Here is a 21,705-nt window from a genome sequence, read left to right on the forward strand (position 1 = left end):
TGTTGTATGACCTCACATAAAAACATATGTTTAATCTGTTTGTATAGGAAACCAAAATAGCTACTATCAAATCAAATACAGAAAACTTTTCTGTGGAACTTGGAAGAAAAAGCTGATTTAATTCACATATCAAACCCACACATTGATATACTTTTCTCTGATTCCTGGCCTTGCATTAAAACGCTATCTTCATAGATTTGTGGCAGAAACCAGTGTTTCATCGTTCTGGACAGTGTATATACTATTAAAGTGCCTCAGAATATATGGAGAATGTTTTCTTTTGAAATCATAGAATGTAATTGTCCTTTTTATATTGTAACGGATATCTCTGATGTCTGATCTTGCATGGATGAAACCAGTGTCATATAGCTCTTTGTGGTCTTGTTTACTGCCATTTCAAACATGGAGGGATTTGACTGTAGAATCTTGAAATAATAGCATATTATATTATACTCAAGCTATTCAGTTCTTAGCTTATAAGCCTTTTTCAAGTTTAAACTAGCATTAAAACCAGTATTATATAAATCTACTCCCCTGTCAAAGATGGAGGGGTTAGACTGTGGAATGTTAAATGTCATCTTATTCGGGTTAGGTTTCAGGGTTAGTTTTAGGGTTTGGGTTTAGGGTTTGGTTTCAGGGTTTGGTTTTGGGGTTAGGTTTTAGGGTTTGGTTTCAGGGTTTGGTTTTAGGGTGAGGTAGGTTTTGGGATTTGGATTTAGCGTTAGGTTGTAAGGTTTGGTTTTAGGGTTAGGTTTCAGGGTTTGGTTTTAGGGTTAGTTTGTAGGGTTTGGTTTAAGGGTTAGGTTTCAGGGTTTGGTTTTAGGGTTAGGTTGTAGATTTGGTTTTAGCGTTGTGTTTCAGGATTAGGTTTCAGGGTTTGGTTTCAGGGTTTGGTTTTAGGGTTAGGTTTGGGATTTGGTTCCCAATCTCAGGACGGGGCCCAACAGTCCCAGGGCCCATAAACGTCTGAGTTCAAGAAGAGTTTGAGGGGGATGTTATTGATTGGCTATTAAAAGAGATTGAGAGAGATTGATGATTTGGCAGACTTGTCATATCGCTTTATAGGAGGACCACACAGTGGATTTATTTACATATCCCTATCATCCCTAAAACAGACAATGCTTTGCATACCCCTAACCCACTCGTCACTAATAACTGTCTTTTCTTGTATTTTACATATAGGCAACCACATCCTAGGAGTGTAATGCAGTGCAAAGAGTTTAGTCCCCAAACCTGAATGGTTTGTCAGAAGTGGAATTGCATAACACTCTGTGTTCCAATGATGTTACAGGCAAACTCTAGCCCTCTCCACAGAGCAGCAAGGAGAAAAGATATTCCCATTCTGTGGATTTCCACCAAAGGTTGTCTTCCCTTGTATATTTGAGTTCCCTTTCAGAGGGCGTGGAACGATGTGGCCCTGGGAAGCCCTCAGACTGTAACTGTGATTCACGGCTATACAAATATAACGTTGGCCTTTTTGAGTATGAGCTCTGCAGCCATTTCAAGTCAAGCCATGTGTCATATGCAAACGTTTTATCCTCTACTGGCAACGTTTTGTCTTGATCTGGACGTTTAACTTTGCATACAAATCACCTAGGGCCTAGCCCATTTGTGTTTCACTGCCATAACCTTTGATTTTGATGACATCTGGTGGATGGAATCAGCCATTTCTTAGGTATTCAGCACACATGCCTACAGGAGAGGTTGTGTTTGAAAAAGGCAAATATATTGCATACTGCAACTTTTTTAGTTATAAAGCAAAACAAAACATACCTCATAAAATCGTCCTCATGTTGGCCAATTGTCATGTGGATTGACGTTGATCAATACACCTAAAACCAGGAATAGAATACAATGTTCATAATAATGATAATGATTTTGGTATGATATGATGGAAGGAAAACATTTCTGGTTTAGTGTTGATGAACCTGTTGAGTAGTTAGAAGCCTTATGGCGTGTGGTTGGGTAACACGTACTAACATGTCGCCAATAACAAACATTAATATAATCCTGTGTTGAGGGTTGAATTTCCCGTTAGTGTAGGCCTACATCAAACTCACAATATCAATGTAGAATATGCAGATAAGGTACACTTTTTGATGTATTTGGCACTATATTCTGAACAAAAGTAATAATTTATTTTTTGCAGATAGGCCTCCATGTCTATCTTGCTCTGAAGGATGCTACAGTAGACTGCTGACTGTAGGTTCTACTCTAATTGCACATGCACACAGAATTCAACACATGATTTACTTGTTCAACACTGCCTCCTATTCCATACCATATTATTCGGTTTAACCATAGGGTTACCTTAAAGTTTACTACATTTCCAAAAGTATTTTTGCTTTTGATAAGTAAAGCAAAAATACTATTTCTGTGAAATGTTTGCTGAAACTTCCAAAGCCCACTAAGACTTTGTCAAATATATCATTATGGTAAACGCCCCCCAAAAAACGATACAGCATTCTTCATTATACCCCATGATTATTCAGATGCATGTACAATCCATTTACCATGTTGTGTGACTATTGGGCACATTATTTTATTTAAGATATGAATTGTGTTCAAAATATTTTTTTTAAATACGATTTAAGATAAACGTGCAGATTTGTATTCCACGAAAAAAATCCATGTATTGTATTCCACGCACCCACCAGGTGTCAGCATAGCAGCAAAACAGAGCTCTGTTTTCTACAGCCTGCCTCAAGGCTAGCGCTGCAGCAACTATTGAAAAACGTTGCAACAAACATCGACTTTGATCATTTAAATTTGAACTTGGATGAACGAAAACCATATTAATAAGATCTATGGAAGAAAACGTGCATGCATATCAACACGTGCAATTCATGAGCTTGCGAAAGGTAATAATTACCCTGTGTTTTAATTATCCTAATGGTTGTTTGGGCTGCTCCCGCGCCCGTCTCTGCTCCGCGCGGGCTCTCCATGGGCCTCACCTTCCCCAGAGGGAACCAGCACTGTGGACATCAGTCGTTGCCAGGTTCCCCTGAACATTACAGGTGAGTTCTACAGTATGTGAATGGCAACAACATGTACATGCATTGTGTAAAGTAAAAAAAAACGTGTTCAAATGCTGTACCGGAAAAGCTCCCAAAGAAAGATAGTGCTGATATCATTGTAAAGATAATTGTTCTTATACATCTGTGGAGTCCAAGGATACATTGGGAGCAACATTGCCAAACATTTGTATGCTATTACAATGAATAGGGCCAGTTTTGAGCAGCTTTAGATGATTTATGGATGTTCCATAGTGTGATATGTATTGTAGGTATTATAAACTCTGGTGTTGGAATGTAGGTTTCTGTATAGTTGAAAACCATATAAAGGCAGGCTGCAACCAACACCCCGGAGCTCAATACCACTCCTCTGTATAAGTTATCCTCCAATCACAAGGCTCATCTCTCGTTGTTGCTGGTGCTTTTCCCAGCCAATCCGCATCCACAAGCGTGGACCTGTTTAGCATGCGCCCAATGAGCGCTGGGGTGAAGTGTTCAGTGACCGCCTTGTTTCAGTGAATTTCAGGAGAAGTCCCATACGCAGCTCTTCAGTTGCAGACCTGTACGGACTGAGATAAAGTAAACCGAGGACATAGCTGCACAGCTTGGACATTTTGTATTTTGGTCTATGGTGGACTTGGATTTTACGTACAACATGACATTTGAGGAACTAAGTGGGGATTTTTCTCAAGAAAGGTAATTTGGTCTTCATGTCTGCATCTTGTCTTCTACATTCACGTTGTAACTATGGTATACAAACTAAATGTTTTCTATGTTGTTAATGTGCACATAGTGGCCAGCTTAATAATAACTTGTAAATAGTTAGTCCATTACCCTAAGCCGGCTCATACATCACAGACTGAGCGATTTGAACCCCCGCAAGTCGCGCGACGCTAGAACATTAATGAGTGATGTGTTACTCAAGCCGGCTTCACATTATTTAACCTTCAACACGCTAACCTAACAGTAAGACGTCTGCATTTGCCAGTTCAAAATTCGAAATATTTTATAGCATAAAAATATTGAATATATATAAGCATTTCATAGTAGCATTCCTACCTAGCATTTCAGGTAGGCTAGGTATTTCTAATATCTTCAGAAGTCCTAGTTAGGACGTGGATCAGTCACCGTGCATCTGTCCGTTGCCCTCAGGGACGCCCGGCTAGCTAACCCCGCTAGCTAGAGACGGGGGACGACTTTGACTTTACGTTTGCAACAAAGTTTGAACTTCACTTAATGAACTTGTTTTCTTGCGGTGTTGCAGAATGGACTCTGTGGCCAAAGCGTTGGAGGAGGTGCTGGTGTCGGCGCTGCCGCAGGGCGGCATCACCGTGGGGGTCTACGAGGCAGCCAAGTCTCTGAATGTGTAAGTCATCATGAAACCCAGAACGTCTCACATCATGTAACCCAGAGCTCCTCCACTTTCATCAGTGCATGTGTGTTTTGCAAAAAATTGTGTACAATGACATATTATGCAAGTAAGAGCTGTTTCTACGTATATGGTAATAGGATGCTTTACAAACTTCTAAACATTTTAAATATTGCCATGCCCTTCTATGCCGGTTTTCTGTAATTCCCCCCTGCTCAGCACTTCTGTAAAACATGTGGGTAAAAGGACAATGCTGAAAAGTGTACTGATTATATACTCTGATTACACTTTTTTTTAACCATCCAGTGATCCTGATAATGTGGTTTTGTGCATCCTGGCCACGGACGACGAAGATGTGAAAGACGTTGCCCTTCAGATTCACTTCACCCTCATTCAAGCTTTCTGCTGTGAGAATGACATCAACATCCTGAGAGTGAACAACACCAGGCGCCTGGCACAGATACTCGGCGGAGCTGGAGGAGGGAGCAAGCAAAACGGGGGGGAGCCCATGGATCTGCATTGTGTCCTTGTCACTGTAAGTGTCCATTCTTGTTTGTCTTTAATCTATATGAATCCTCTATGACACACTACCAAGCCACATACCTGGTGTGGAAGTTTAGGAAACAGGAAAGCATGTAGCCTTGGCAAAAAAAGTATTTGTTGTTCCAATGTTTTTATCGCCCTGTGATTTCAACTGTCAACTCAGTCCGACTCTAGTGTGTGTTAGTCTGCAGTCAACTGCAACAACAATTTTTTTTAGTTAAATGGATTGTTCTTCGCTGTGCATTTTCTGCGTGTATTGCTTTTCAATGCGCTGTGTCTCAGCTTTGATGCAGCGACCCGGTGTAAATCTCCATGCGTCGACATCGACACGCTAGAACAAGCCTTTAGGACCACATGAATTCCTGAGAAAATAATCACATGCTCTGTTGCAAAATTGTGAAACTTCTTGATTTCTTTTCAATCTCAGAGCCCACAGTCTACGTCATGGAAGGACCCGGCTTTGAGCAAGGTCAACGGCTTCTGCAGGGAGAGCCGGTGTATGGACCAATGGGTGCCCATCATCAACCTCCCGGACCGGTGAAGAGCCCTGGAGACCAGCAGCGGAGACCTGTGGAAGAACTGTTCAGTGGACAGGGAGTTGGGTGTGAATCCGGATGGACACACGACCGACAGACCCTGGGCTCTAATTCAAAACGCCCTACTGACGGCAAGGGGAAGACGGAAGATCAGCAACATGAATTTGGAGGGAACAAAATGGAGGACCAGCCCTCCAGAGTGGCTGTGTTTAAACAAAAAGAACAAATATCTAGATTTGGGAATTGGATTTCCCCTGGGACGGGCCTTCTGGGAGTTGTGGCTCTTGGCAAACGAGATGACGAGATGACATGGCACTTTTAACGTCATGAGAAGGAGGTAAAAACAAAAAGCGTCGCTTTTGGTGTAAAAGTGAACCGCGTACAGAAGGATATTTAAGTGGTTTAAGCACTTGTGATAACTCCAGAAAAGGTGAAAGAGCATTTATAAGAGCTTTAAACCCCAGTGGAGTCGACCAAGCCCCCCCCCCCCCCCCCCTGCAAAGACAAAGCACTGTTGAAACACTGGAACTCTGAAATTTCACTAATTTCATTTAAATTGTTGGTGTTGTTCTTGTTACTATTGTTATTATTATTATTATTATTATTATTATTATTATTTAAAAAGGGAAGTGATAGATTTACAGCAAAAAATATGGTCTGTGGTCAGTGTTTTCTATGCAGACCAATTTTTGCTACATACTGTAGTAATAGTTCATTTTTCTACAATTTAAGTTATTTCTAATGATATTTAAGTGTATTTATGTTTCAATTTTTTACCCTTTACTATTTCCAAAGTTTGATGAAGACCAGTATGTATTGTGGACAATAAAAAGCCTTTCTTTTGGAGCCAGAACTATGTCTTTTTTCCTTTTCATGGTACATTTCTAGAAATGTTGCAGAGCTCCCACCCCACCCGTCCCCCCTTTCCCCACAACCACACACACAGTAAGCAGTTGTAAAGGGGAGTCACGTGCGGATCACAGGGGTCATGTTGGCCTCGGTGACCTCTCTGAGCTGGAGGGAAACAATAATCCCCAAACCTTTCCACTGAGAGCATTGCCTGGGTCAGCACTTCCATGCCCTGCATTCAGCCCACTCCCCCTTATGTCACCTCATATGTACATTCTTATCCACTATGCACCCACCCATTCTTTGCGGACAGGTCTACAGGTTGCATAATTTGCCCGCTGACTTGAATAAATTGTTAGGGTTAGGGCAAATCGTACAGAATAAAGAGAGAGAGTCCACCTTTTTCTGCATACGTTGTATTGTGTACATTGTGTGCTGCATGATACCAGTTTGCATGCGGTTACAGAGAGGAGGGCTTGCTGACAGTACCCAGGGTGGTTTGCACAAGCTGTTTCCAAGAACTGAGAAATTAAAGGTGCAGCTCAGAACCAGTCTAAAGTAGCCTGCTGATAGTTGAATAACCTCCCTGCCATACACACACGCACCACCCCTTCCTGTATCACGTGTGACTTGCTAGTGTTGGGTGTCAATGATGTCAGAAAGGTGATGCAAGGGAGGTCTTCCCCCTGCAATGTCAGTGATATTCTCTCCCTCTCGAAGATTTATTTTTCAGCCTTTACAAGACAGATAGCAAGGAACATTGTTGGTCAAGTCATGCTCTGTTAAAAATCTTCCACAATCTATCATTATGGCCAAACATGTAAGAACACTGCATTCTGAATGTCCATGCAAATACCTTAAGGCAGAGCTAGCATTTGCAACAAAGAAATCCTGTTCAAGTTGAAGGAAACTTCTTGGTTCAAATAAGGAGGGGGGGGTAGAGAAATATAGTTTCCATAACATGCTAATACTGTCTGTAATCCTACCGGCATTGGCATTCTACAGAGATAATGTAAGAGATAACAGAGCATGCAGAGAGCAACTGTGCTCTAGAGAGGCCAGTGCTGGTGGTTTTAGTGGGCAGTATGTTAAAGGTTGCCTGGCTGTATCGCTAGGCGTGTGACTGGAGGGTGTGACGCTGCTGACTAATGTCATGTGGTATTGTTCTGAGCCAAGGGGAGAGGCTATTTTAAGATCGCTACTAAAGAATAGCTGGACTAAAAGTGCAGCGCTGGCACCACCTCACAATGACCCAGATCCGGCCTGAAGCCATGACTGTATAGGGTGGGGGGTGCAGGTGCACCACTCGTAATTATGCTGCTGCCGGTTTGAAATGAAAGGAGGAATAATTGACCACTTCAATCATTTGAATGCAATGACAAAAGCAGACCTCGTAGAAAAGTCAGAGGGAAACCAAAAGACTTCTAGATTCTAATCAACTAATTATCTCAAGACCTTGAGTCATAAGGACATGCACACTACGTTTTACTGTAAGCCCTTTAAGCCCTGTAGGTCCTGGTGCTCAGTTAAAACAAAGAGTCAACACATCCTGCTGTGCAACAGGGCACAATTCTGTGCTAAGGACAAGTCAAAAGCCCATCTATCACGGGCTTCTGGAACAGTCTCTCCCTGAGTCACCATGCAGGTGCGGGACCACCAAACAAGGGGTGGAGTGAGCTGCAGCGAGCAGTCCCTACAGCCTCCCGACCAATGAACTGGCTTCTTCTGGTGCCACCTGCCTTGCTCTTTCACGCGCTGCTCTTAAAGGGCTCGGCCCGTCTCCATTTGCAGGCGATAACGTAAAAGAACAATAAACGAGTGACGTAGGACTGCAGCCCACGCAGATCAATAAACCAACGCCCTCCCCTTGCATGCTGGCCTTGATCCCCCCTCTCTCACCCCTTCCTCCTCTCCCCAGCACATCAGCACATTCCAACACACTGACACCAACTGGCCGGTCAGGGAGTCATAGCGAGCAATGTGGCAGGCAGGGCAGCCTGTGTCGTCCTGTCTTTGCATCGCTGCCGCCGCTGCTGCTGCTGCTGCTGCACAATGGAGAGCTTGGACGGCAGCCCCTGTAGCCCCTGCTTTTGCTGGTCGTTGGTTTCGATGACCATGGCTGCACCCACGCATGCGATGGAAAATGCAATGCTGTTGCAGTTAGCATTCAGCAGGGTGTGGAAATTTGACGCCAAATAGTTCTTTGTAAAGTAACGTGTTTTAAAAAGTTGATCCTATTGAAGGACGTTGCTGGACTTGTTTGTAATTTGATGATGAGAGAGATGCACTACGTGGTTCCCAGTAATGTTTCCTACATGGCCTTTCCCTTGAAGCTCTGCTACAAAACAACGCTTCTCCATCTGCCCGTTGAGGCAGGAGAACATAACCCTTCCTTCATGAACAGAACAATGGCTGGGAAAATCACAAAATGAGAAATCCCTGACACGTTTTCTTTTGTGAATTGTGCATCTTTGAGTGTTATTTCCTCCGACCCTAGTCTATGTATTGGAGAGAATCCATGATGGGGCTTTCTTCTAAACAAATCCAACAATAACTATATATAGGGATAATACTGCTGATTCCATCTTCCTCTGTCTGTCTAACAGCGGCCTTGAAAGCAGGCCAGGCCCTCGTGACCACCAGCACATAGCCCTAAGCCCCCCCTCCCAAGAAAAACAGCAGCGAGGGGCTAGGCCAGTGCTATAATTAGCTCTGTTTTCTGGGTCCAGACAGCCAGGGTGGGTTCATCATGTTGAGAAGAAGCGTGGGAGACAGCCTTTACTTTGTGGGTGGGTGGGGTATAGATGTATAAATACTCCAGCCCAATGGAGTGGAGTCTACAGAGCGGAAACAGAGCCCCCCCCCCGCCCCCCCCCCCCCCCCCCTCAGAACAAGGTAGCAGCTTCCAAACACAAAGGATTATGGAGTTTATTGTTGAAATCTCTAAGTGAGCTTTACTCAGTTTTTTTTCCCTACCAGCTACTTTGTTTGTTGTCAGCCTCACTTGTAAGTGGCCATGAGTAAAATGGCCAGCTGAAGGGCTCAATGTACACATGTTGGACTCAATGTAAATGTAAGGTCTAGATCACAGAACAAAAGTTATGAGATGTGGGAATATTGTATGCCCTTATTTCTTCTGTTGACTAAGAATAACAGGAGCATAGTATGTATGCACTAATCCAGTTCAAGCCCTTATGAGATGTGGAATCAACCTCAGCAGCAGCATGCCGTACCAAGCGTTTGTTTATTACCAACAGTAAGACGGTGCCTCAGCAGAGAGACAAAGGGTCGGTTTTACTTGTTGGTTGGAACAAATCAGATTCCACAGGTTCAAATCTTCCTTGAATGGCATCACTATTCACTGCTTGGGGTTGGATGGGATTCCATCTGACTGCAAGGATAGCCTCATCACAGTTTCTCAATGTCTCGTAGAAAGGAAAAAAACTTTGATACACATTATTCTTGGTCTCCACCAGTTGAACACCATTGTTTTTGTTTTTATTTAGATAGTAACATGATATACTTATGCTAAGTATAGATATCATTTTGCTGTGCCCAACACCCGATTCATAAAATAATCACACAACGGTAGATACTGAAGGTGGAATTATTCCTTTTCTCTAGTTGAATAGTGGCAACTTTTTCTGAATTGTTCAATGGATAGGTAGACCAGCAGGTCGAAAAAGCCGCAGTGCTTATGTATATTTCCTTCAAAAGTTGTTTACAATGGTGATTTAACAATGCATTGCAAATATCATTAGTTTTTGAAATCATAAAAACACTATGATGGAAATTAACAATGCTTTACTCTACAAATTTGAAGACCTAAAATATACCCTTTGGAGAAGGCAAGAGGTTACAAAACCAATGAATACTGCAGCACCAGGAAGTACAATATTATCAAACCACCGGTACTAGCGACAACACAAAGACAAAACATTGGCACAATACAGTTAGAAATCACATTCAGCACATGGACAGAAAACATTTGATGGAAACGCCAACATCAATACTCCCAAGGCTTATTTTTTTATAATACATGGCAAACGTAAGTAAGGCTTTTGAGTGTAAGAATAATCAGTTCTATTCAATTGATATTATGCTAACCAGAACCCCTCAGCTAATCTAAAAGATATTTCACAGTTCAACAAGGAAGTTATTGACAAAGCCACCATGCCCAATACACTGCAAAATAAATGAGGATTTTAGAAAGGTAGATTGAAGTTTGTGTCAGTTAATGCACGTAATCAATGGCATCTAGTCCCCAAGCACTTTAAAAACATTAAAGCATACAGTACACATTGAAGATATTGAGAAATTCTTGTTATGCATATGTTAAAACAGCTCACAGTGTCACATAATACTTTAAAAAAGTTATTGCGTAGCCGGATATCATAACGCAAAGCAATTCAACTGTGGTAACTCCTGCCAAATTATTATTATTAACAATAAAACCTTTCAAACTCTGAGGCAGCCATTCGATTGGCTACAAGTTGTATTATCATCATTCTTCTTAAATGTGTAGAATCCATGCTAATTCTACCAACTGTAATTTCATTGGTTGTCGGCGCATTATAAAAAATGCAAATATTGCATGCCCACTCAGTGCTAATTCAGATTGGACTTTTGTCCTCCAATTTCACCATTGTGTTTGTCAGCAGAGGTTGGGCTACAGAGATGACATTTTAATAACCAGGTCAGGTGATTCTTTCCTTAAGGCTTCTGCAATATCATAGTCATTAAAAAAACATCATTAAAGTAAAATGGATGTTTTTATTCGCACGCATATTTGGCTTGATCCCTAACTTGGTCTTCTATCAAGGAGGAACAGTAGATGATGATTAAACAAAAAATAGTGACAGAAAGTTCCTGCAATTCTAGTTGACGTACGATTTGGAAGGGAGGGGTACCTAATGTGGGAAATGACGTGTCGTTATCTAAATTAGCCACCACTATTATTGGCCTCCTATATCTCTGAGTTATCTACGATGTCTTTGCAAAAGCATTTATCAATTGGCAAGGTGAATCGACACAAACTGAAGAGTAAGAAAAGTTTGAATAGAATATTTTTCAGTATCAGCTTAAGGAGTTTGAATGGAATTCTTTCATCATAAGCTGGAGGAATGTGTAATCTTTAAAAACACCACCAGGGTAAGGCAGGAAGTAATGACTGCCTGACCACTGGAGTTGAGTGATCATCGCCTGCATAGGCTGTGGGTAGGTCAACCCTACCTACCATTCGTGGAAAATGTCATATTAAACCTTTGCTTAGTGACTGTGTCAAATCCTACAGCTTTCAAGTGTATGACTGCATTGTTTTTAAATACATTTCAGCGCTAGCCAAAATAAAAAAGCAGGGATCTAGGGTAAGCTGGGTAAGCTGATGAGCTAGACATTTTTCAACAGTCAAACAGCCCTAGGGGTGTATTTTAAGTTGTGTCTGAATGAAGAACTCAATCCATGATACAAATGGACTCTGCCAGAGCAGCCTGCAGTATTATTAAAGAAAGGCTGAATTGCATTATTTGAGCGAGAAAAGAAGATATCGCACCAAAACATTTTTTTTTTAGTATTCAGGGGTCATATGCAGCATCTTAATAGCACTGCTAAAGTGCTATTAAGATAATAATCAATCATATAATCATAAATCAATAATTGTTAATCATTAATAATGTGTCATTATAACACTGCATGGCAGGTCAGCCTTGCCCCACCTCCAGGCTGATTATGGCTTTGTTTTGTGTTGTACTGAGAACAAAGTGGTTGAACTGAAAAACTGAAAATGCAATGCATTTGGAGTTAAGTAGTGAGAGACTTGAAAATTACACTCCCCCCCCAAAAAAGAATACAGCAACATTAATTAGCAGAAAATAATAATCATAAACATGAAGGCTAGAGCAGCCCTCCACTACAATATAGTGCAGGGCTTTTTGTCCTTGAAGGGGTTTTCCGAAGCGGGGATGCCCATCACCAGGGGGTCGTACTTGACGTGTTCGCCGCAGTAGTTCATCAGGTCCGCCGAGGCCTTGGACACCTGTCCATGGAGAGAACAGGCCAGACACATTAACACTTGTCTCATGGCCCTTATGGCGTCATGAGGAATCAGATGATCCTTGTATGGGACATGGTCATATTACCTAATTTCTCAAACTAAAACCTTTGAAACATGTTTAAAATTTGACTCTTGCAAAGATGTCAGACTCTGCAATTATATAACGTGAATGGTTCTAACACATAGGATGAAGTATACATCCGTTGTACACATCGGGGCACGATGTTGGGTGGCTGAGGGATGGCGGTACCTTGATTCTCTCGATGCTGGCCTCGATCCTGAGCTGCTGCACTGTTCTGCGTGCATGGGCTATGCTGTTGGCACTGGGCGTCTTCGAAGACATCCTTGGCAACGGGACACTGTTGAGGTAGAGAGGGAGGAACAGCATTGAGCAACTCTGTTGAAGTGGTTCAACAAACGAATGAAATGAATGAATGAGCAGCAACTCCACCACATTGACATGTCAAGAAAGAAAGGGAAGAAGACGATTCCTTTGTTGAGTCATTTTTCTAATGGGAAAAAGATGAAACCGTGCATAACAGGGCAAGACATAAAAGAACCATAACGCCCTATCCACCCAGTGTGTGCACTCTCCTCTGCATTTATCAGATGCGGTCGCTTTCTGTCGCTTTGTGTATTGCACTTGTCCTGTGACAAATATTGTGTGAAACCCTTCCCAGCATGCCTTACACCACAACACATGCAGGCACATCTTCAGTTGGGCTGTTGAAGGAATGCGTGTCTTTGGAGATGTGGTCGGGGGTTAAGATGGTGACACGCCGGCTTGGCACATCGCAATGGACGTACGATGCAGCGCTGCACAAACCAAAGCTTCGGTCGTGTTGTGACGTTCTGTTTTTCTTACCGACTTCCCCGGCCTATGATTAAAAACTCATTTCCAGATCAAAGCCGGCTGTTTTGTTAGTGGGAGCGCAGCAGTAGTGCTGCAGCTGCTGGAGAGCCAAGGAGCAGTGGGACAGAAGACTATTGTCAGGGGTCAACGTCTGCGCTCTCTCTTGCACACTTCCTCTTCCTTCACGCGATTGTTCCCATAAGTGACATCATGCTATATTTCTCACACACACGTCAAAACGCTGTGTATGCAATAACTCACGCACTGCCGCCCTGACTCTCTCTCTCTCTCTCTCTCTCTCTCTCTCTCTCTCTCTCTCTCTCTCTCTCTCTCTCTCTCTAACAACACACCTGTTGTCAAAGAAGAGTCTATTAAGACTATTTGAATCTGTTATCATCATGGCGGGGCAGGGTGATTGTGTGTGGTTGTGGCTCTTGGCCTGGTCACCTCATACTTCTATTTTGGTGTCAGGAAGTTTCCACAGGAGATTCCAGACCAACGTCATGCTAGAATGTGGGGAATGGGTGTGTACGCATTCATCCACTTTTCCAGAAAGTGTACCTAATACATACAGGAAACGTAGGGCCAGGCAATTCGGGTGATAGCTAGTAGTGCCGGGACAACAAGGGAATTATCCCGGGTGCATGACAGGAAAGAGCGAGAGATTGGGTGGGGTGTCCATTTGTGCGTGCACAAGGGGGAGTTTGTCTCCATGTGTGACAGCCGGCATCATCACTTCGGGAAGGCGATCTTACAGGAGTTTTTATTACACACTACATATCGGGGGCCTGGTAGGGGTCCTGATTCCACTTCCTGCTAATCATTGACATGCTTGCTGGGAACATGCCTGGACATATCCTCTAGCTACACACCATGCGCCGGCCTTTGGTGTGCCACGTGTTTTTTCCTCAGCTGCCTCACTTCTGTTTCTCCTCTCCCGTCTCTCTTCCTCTCTCACGGTGTGTTTCTCTTGCCCTCTCTCCCTCTCTCTCCCTGCCACAAACACTCAAACCTTCAGGGAATAGGAAGCTAGTGCTTCTCGGAAACTGCATTGTGCAACTAACAGTCAGTCAGCCTTTCAGTAACTGTAAGAAGCCCTTTTCAGGCTCTTTCTTTCTTATGACATAGTACTTAAATGTTTCATTGTCAAAATGAGAAGTGCTTAACAAGTTGTTGTAATAGTAGTGGGTAGAAGTATTCACATTTTTTACTTCACATCTTATCTCTAATTTCCTTCATGCATCAAAGGCAGTTTCAGTAACTAGAAGATATGATATGTTAAATAAAGAAAAGGTATGAAGCGTTATATCTGGGACGTCCGCTACAGGAAGAACGACAAATCGATGCAGACAAATCCCATTCTGAAACATTATTTTAGGCTCACATAGCCTACCTACATACACGTGGGATGCTGAATCTGTGTGATCAAAATAACTATTTGATCTTTATTAATGTAAAACTCAACATGATGACTGGTAATGCATCAAAGATAACTGGTGTGAGGCAGCTAGTAGCCGAAGCTGCATGTACTGTAATAGAGAGTCTCGGTCTCTGACGGAGAAAGATACGCCATTTAGCAAAAAGGTATCAAAACTCGAAAGCTTCGATGAATATTCATGTATCAACTGGAAGCTTCAGACTCTGTTAAAGGAGCTCAGTTAGCATTGGTGCAATGATGATGATTCCCAGGGGCCGGATTATCAGCTCCACACTCAACTTAATGCACCTTCCAGGTAATGCATACATTAATCTATTTACGTGCGTTATATCTAGAAATAAACTTTGTTGAAAAGGTGAATTCCAAAAACAGGAACATGGATGTGGAACACGGAATACGGATTGGGGAACACGACTCAAGCCGAGCCTGAATCAACATTCTCAATATTCCTGAGGAAACACCACCCAATCAATTGCAACACAGTAGAGACTTCAGACACAGACCGTGAGATCCTTCAATTGATGCGAGCAACATCAGCGTGTCGTAACACATTTAAACGTCACCAATGCGTCTATAACATGTCAAAGGCTGGCTCTTGTGCCCTCAAACCCTGACGTTCAACCAGGCTTCCAAAGTCCCTCCTCTAGACGAAACTCAAACATGGTTCAGAATTGGATCATGACACATGACCTCTCCTGGAGGGTTTCAAAGTACCGCACTTAATAAGGGTTAGGGTGTGTGCAGAGGCCTATATGGGGGCAGGTTAGCGTGTGGTGGCCTCGGGTGTTTGGACACCCATCCATAATATCCCGGGGGCATCCTGGAGAGAGCCTGCAGCTTGATGACATGAGTCCATTGTCATACGCTTCGGAGGAAAAAAGGCATTGGCTAAATAAAGAAATGCTTGAAGGAAAGATCACTAAACCAACTGCACTACGATACTGGATTTAGCGAGAGAGAGAGAGAGAGAGAGAGAGAGAGAGAGAGAGAGAGAGAGAGAGAGAGAGAGAGAGAAAGAGAGAGAGACACACATACAGACAGACAGACAGACAGACAGACAGACAGACAGACAGACAGAGAGAGAGACCCCTGCTGTCACTATGATGTGATGCCAACTACTACTTTCAGCAGCACCGTGGCTATGATACGATCTAGAGGAGGGCACACCCCAGGGTGTGTGCGTGTGTTAAGGGTTAGGGGGCATATTTAAGGATCTAAGGAGACCACCCCATCCCCACTACACACACACACACACACAAACACAGACAAACACACACACGCACTATAACCTTAACAAGACCACCTACTGCACAGAATGAATTGGCCCCATTACTTTACTGTACTTCACACACACACACACACACACACACACACACACACACACACACACACACACACACACACACACACACAATACCACCCACACATGCCATTAGTTAAAACAGCGTTCAAAGCTGCCAGGGAGAGGCACCTCTCGTGAGTCAGAACACTTGAAAGTGTGTGGTCACGTGTGGACAAGTGTGTATCCATGTGTGTGTTGTGCGTGTGTGTGATCCATTGTATTCCAAGGGGCCCGTATGTGTGGTCCTCTGCAGTCAGACTAACATGGTACGGCGGTCGGTGAGCCGGCGCTACTGTAGAGCCTGAGGCCGCTTCACCGTTTGACACACACAATCTATCAGCAGAGAGCGTGCAATAGGACTACAGGGCGCCCCTGGTGGTCCCACCAGGTAGTGCACAGAGGACAAAAGCCCTTGCTGCAGAGCCGATGGCTGCAGGTCTCTCCCTCTCTCCTCTACTTCCTGGCATTGTCTCGTCCATGATTATGGAAAACTACCAGACGAATGTCCCATGATTGAAGGAATGTTTCACAATCATTTCTGGATCAACCCGTCACCCCACCCAATCACATCCCACACATGTAATGATGTCAAAGTCAAACTAGTTAGAGTTTAGAGATTTCTTTTCTTTCCCATACTTAATTAAGTGTAATAAGCACATCATCCAGGCATGTGAGTGTGCTCAGAGCTGAAACAGTGACTCCGCCGGGGAAAGGCAACGTTTGGAGCCTAGACCAAACGTCTGCCTCTGTGAACCAAAGACCAAGTTCAAAGACACACAACCACGCCACAAACCAGCCAAGGTTTCCTTGCAAACTCTCACAATCCACACATTGAAAAACACACACACACACACACACACACACACATGCAGACGCAGACACACACACGACACACACACACATTGGCACACTCAAAAGCAGGCGTCGGCTTCTTTGTCTCAGATACCCGCAGCCCAACTTCCACACACACATGTACTCGTGCACGCACATGTGCAAGGGCAAACACATTCATACACACACACTCAAATGCTAACTTGCTCTCTCTGCCTCTCTGAGGCATGGAGACACACTTGTATGCAAAACACACACGCTTACACACACATATACCCACAGAGAGGCATACTCAAATGCAAGCTTCTCCCTCTTTGTCTCAGACACATGGAGACAAACACACATGCACACACACAATTTGCTAACTTCTCCCACAATCTCAGACGCATGGACACAAACTCCCACACACGTGCGTGCACACACACTCAAGTGCAAGCTTTTCTCATATTACCACCCCCCTCCCCCCTCTTGTCAGCACATTTTCAGCTGACTGAGAAACGGTTGACTACCAACAACATGCAGATCAGCTCAGAGTACTGGCTGTCTTACCGGGTCGCCGTAGTTACCACTACCAAGGAAAACATTAATTCAGATAATTTTTCTACTGAGTAGCGGTGGCAATAATGCTTACTAGTGGAATTTTGGAGGTGGGAATCTGCTGATGTTTTATACATGTGTTGCTGACAGGTAAGAATAGGGAAGTAGAGGGAAGGGAAAGAGGGAAAGAGAGAGAGAGATAGAGAGAGTGTGAGAGAGAGAGAGAGGGTGGGGGGATGGAGGGGGGGGGCTGGAGTGCATGAGAAAGTCTACATAGGAGAGAGAGAGAGAGTATGTGTGCCTGGGAGAGAAAGAGAAAGAGAGAGAGTGAAAGAGAAGGAGAGAGAGAATAAGAGGGTGCATGAGAAAGAATATATGGGAGAGAGAGAGCGAGTGAAAGAAACGGAGAGAAAGTACGAGAGAGATTGCATGAACAAGTGTACAAGGGGGAGACACAGAGAGTGAAAAAGAGAGAGCACTAGAGAAGGAGAGAGCGTGAGAGAGAGAACCAGAGAGAGTACGAGGGAGAGAGAGCATGAGAGAGAGAACCAGAGACAGTATGAGAGAGAGAGAGAGCATGAGAGAGAGAGCATGAAAATGTGGAGGAGACAGAGAGAGTGCTATCTAGTTGAACTGTGAGAACCAGCAGTGATCTGGGGCAGAGTGACATCACCCTCAGTCCTTTCCCACCAGCGAACAACGTGGGGATTTTACGTGGAGCTTTTTGATTGCAGGGCAACCATCGTCATGCTGCTGACCTGGGAAAAAAACCATGACAGGTTTATTAAAGCCTGGGAAACTACAGTGCAAAGGCCTAAGAGCCGTGCTGAGCTGCAGTAAAAAGACGCGGCTGATTTCCTTAAACCCTGTGCAAAACGATGCCAATTGGAGTTGATTTATAAGATTAGAAATGAAGGTTAAAATAAGAAACTTTTCATAAGCATGATTGTTCACGGAGTCATTATAACACACAGTTAAATCAATTCTGATGTTGTCAGTCGCTGCTACGTGCAACTGCAACACAGCGACACCTTTAGCCGAGGCGATCCGCTAAAACAGTGGTTAACTGTGGTGCAAAAGCCCCACTAAGCCCAGCACAGAGCGAGCTACTTGTGGAACACAAGCACTACAATATCACATTAACAGGCGTATTTAAGACAGTACACATCAACACACTGATAGCGGGACAGCATACGAAAAGAGGATTTGCATAAGCGCAGACAAAAAACTCAAAATTCTGCGGTTTAAACTCTGAAAACAGTAAACGGTATTCAACTCTAGATCTTCAGCTTTGAGGATTTTCTCTGCAGAGTCCCAGCAGAGCAGCACCACCCACTGCAGCAGGGCAGCATGGCCTGGGAGATAAAGCCCTGCAGACGAGGGCTCCTCCCAGGGCCACTGGGGGCTGTGGGGTGGCTCTGTGGCTCTACCACGGATCTGAGTCACGCTGGAACCCAGGGAACAGTACGATAACGGCTGCCCGGCGCGCTCTGCAGCCGTACAAACATAATGTAATCAGCGGTATCACCGCTAGCATCTCTTGACGTCACCTTCCTTGCCATGCGTACACACACAGAACGCACAGTGTTGTCAGCGGGCCCAGCGTACAATACTGCATTTTACAGTTGCCTAATAGGGGAGAGGCAAGGACTAGGGTAGGGTGGTGGAGAGACCTCGCTAGGCTATGCTGCAACGCACAGGGGAGAGCGTCTAGACGTTAGACTAGACTGCAAGCTCCCAAAGAATCCTAAATTTACACATAATTACTCCTTGCTCAACGCTGTCCAAACAAACCCCTGAATGCTGCCTTGTTTCGCCCCTCGCTCACACAGAATGCTGCTATGGGCTAGAACAGGCTTCTTACACACTGGGGGCTGCTGTACTACAGTGAGTACACACAGCACACTGAGTGGTGCTACAGTCTGTACTACAGTGAGTACACACAACACAGTAAGTTGTACTACAGTCTGTACTACAGTGAGTACACACAGTACAGGCTGTACTACAGTTAGTAAACAGAGCACACTGAGTGGTACCACAGTCTGTACTAGTTAGTACTCACTGTAAGCAGTAAGCACACACACAAGAACAGTGGTACTAGTGTACTGTGTACTGCACAGTGAGTACATATACCCCGGTGAGTGGTACTACAGGCGTACTGCACAGTAAGCTTAACTAGAGTAAGTGCTGCAAGAAGTAACCCCCCGGAACCTTGTTTTGTTCCCAGGAGAATCAATAAGATAAGCTTGCATCATAATCTACAGACGCACACAGAGGCGAATTGGGGTAAGAACAGAACTCTGCAGAGGCTGCTAATGAAGGAACACTGGTGACGAGAACACGCAGTCAGAGAGCCTCACAGGACACTGGTGATAAGCAGACCAGGGACAATCACACCTTGTGGGCGCATGTTTGTGTGTGTGTGTGTGTGTGTGTGTGTGTGTGTGTGTGAGTGTGTGATTAAACAGAATGGTATCGTAGAGAATTCCCATAATGACATTAGCACATTCTTGAACTTCCCTCCAAACTCAAATCTGTGCACATTCCTTCACTGCTCAGTGTTGAGTGCACACACACACACACACACACACACACACACACACACACACACACACACAGACACACACGCTTGACCACGGCGCCTTAAATTGGACCTGTGGTGTAATAGCCATGAGAGATGCTTGTGATTCCTGAGAAACCTCCCTAAACCCCTCCTAAATATTTCTCTCTAGTTCCCACAGCGAAAGCGTTCATTCAGTGGCTCTGAGCTGGGAACCGATCACGAGCCAGGGGCCAGTTATGAGACGCTGGAAGGAGCCCATGAGAATCCTGGCAGCGCTTTCTAACTACTTGTGATGCTCGCTATGTGCCGACTTTAGCTTATAATGGAAGTCACTGCAAAGACACCACAAACATCCAGAGACATTACAGTTAATCAAGTTGTTCCTCATCAGTTTAGGAGCCTCTTAGGCCCCCTGTGTGGCGTATGAATCATGGAGAAGTTATTTAGCTGATGATTCACCAGCTGCTCCAGGGGCCTAAAGCCTTTCATTCCAAGTTAAGCTCAGCACCTTCCAGGTTTCACAAAGCCCACCCTCCAACCCCCACCCCTCTTCCTCCTCCTCCTCTGGTTCCTCGAACAGCACGACCGTCGACCTCCACATTTCTCAACAAGGGATAAAAAAATATTACGTGAGTATTGGTATTCTAGGGATTCTTTGCTGCTGCAAGGCTTTCATCGCCCAGTTGACTAAAACGTCATTTTTTGGAAGGAAAAATGTATGAGCAACTATATAAATGGTGCCATTTCACTGATGATTTGCATCCACTATCAACTAAGGAATTACGGACAAAAACCGACATTAGCACGCATAGGAACAAACATAGAAACAAACACTAAAGATAAATCGTTACGCAAGTCATAAGTCACACAAAACAAAATACAACATCGTATCATGAAATCCCTGCTGGTTTCCAATGCGACTCAATAACAGAGATGATTAAATAGGGAGGCGAACGTCCCGATCTCTGCACCAGTCCTTTCAATACAGTGCATTTGAATTGGTTTATTATGTGTGTGTGTGTGTGTGTGTGTCTGTGTGTGTGTGTGTGCGTATGTGTGTGGATTTAAAGGGGTGTGTGTGTGTGAGTTTATATATGTGCGTGTGTGTGTGTCAATGTGTGAGTTTATGTGTATGAGTTTATGTTTGTGCGTGCGTGCGTGCGTGCGTGCGTGCGTGTGTGCGTGCGTGCGTGCGTGCGTGCATGCATGCATGCGTGCATGCTTGCCTGCGTGCGTGCGTGCGTGCGATTATAACATCGATTATAACCACCCGACGGCTCGGTTGAGAGGCTTTCTACCTTGGAATGAAAGCCTCTGACAGAGCACTGAAGCAGCCTTTTGGAGGGGGAGCTTGGTGCTCTGGTGTTCACACAGAGCACCCAGAGGAACTCAGTTCATAACACGAGACACAGAGGAGGGCTGTGTTTGGCGTGTCACCTGCTGCAGTCCAGGGTTCCACGACCTCATTCGGGATTTCACACTGCATCACAAGACACGTTAGTCAAATGACCGCTATCAGGAGACACAGACTCACTGACGGGGGAGGAGTGGGAGAGAGACTGGGAGGGGAGGGCCGCCACCATAAAAAAGGACAAAGGGAAGCAGAGAGACAGAGAGAGAGAGAGAGAGAGAGGGAGAGGGAGCTAGAGTGAGTGATGTTGCACGAGACTTTGCTCGCCCCATGTCACTGGTTCAACTGTCAACTGACTAGGAGTCTCACATTCTTTCCGTAGGAGGGGTGACCGACAGAGGCACAGCGGCTCGGCACGCGATAGTTT

The 21,705-nt window shown here is 44.3% G+C and overlaps 2 protein-coding genes across 2 annotated transcripts in view; one reads left to right on the forward strand and one right to left on the reverse strand.

Moving 5' to 3' along the window:
• Window positions 1-3,546: 3,546 nt before the first annotated feature.
• Window positions 3,547-6,306, forward strand: gadd45aa (growth arrest and DNA-damage-inducible, alpha, a). Its single transcript, XM_079750862.1, has 4 exons — window positions 3,547-3,710; window positions 4,279-4,380; window positions 4,690-4,918; window positions 5,354-6,306. Exons 1-4 carry the CDS (start codon window positions 3,643-3,645, stop codon window positions 5,465-5,467), a joined length of 513 nt encoding a protein of 170 aa, XP_079606988.1. The 5' UTR covers window positions 3,547-3,642; the 3' UTR covers window positions 5,468-6,306.
• A 3,381-nt stretch (window positions 6,307-9,687) lies between these two features.
• gng12a (guanine nucleotide binding protein (G protein), gamma 12a) overlaps window positions 9,688-21,705 on the reverse strand; it is a 28,030-nt gene continuing 16,012 nt past the window's right edge. The window contains exons 2-3 of the mRNA XM_079751143.1: window positions 12,614-12,722; window positions 9,688-12,345 (exon numbers count right to left, since the gene is read on the reverse strand). Coding sequence (XP_079607269.1) covers window positions 12,220-12,345; window positions 12,614-12,706 — 219 coding nt within the window. The 5' untranslated portion in view covers window positions 12,707-12,722 and the 3' untranslated portion in view covers window positions 9,688-12,219. The remainder of the gene's footprint in view (window positions 12,346-12,613; window positions 12,723-21,705) is intronic.

The sequence above is a fragment of the Pollachius pollachius genome (genome assembly GCF_949987615.1).
Source record: "Pollachius pollachius genome assembly, chromosome: 14".
NCBI lineage: Eukaryota > Metazoa > Chordata > Actinopteri > Gadiformes > Gadidae > Pollachius > Pollachius pollachius.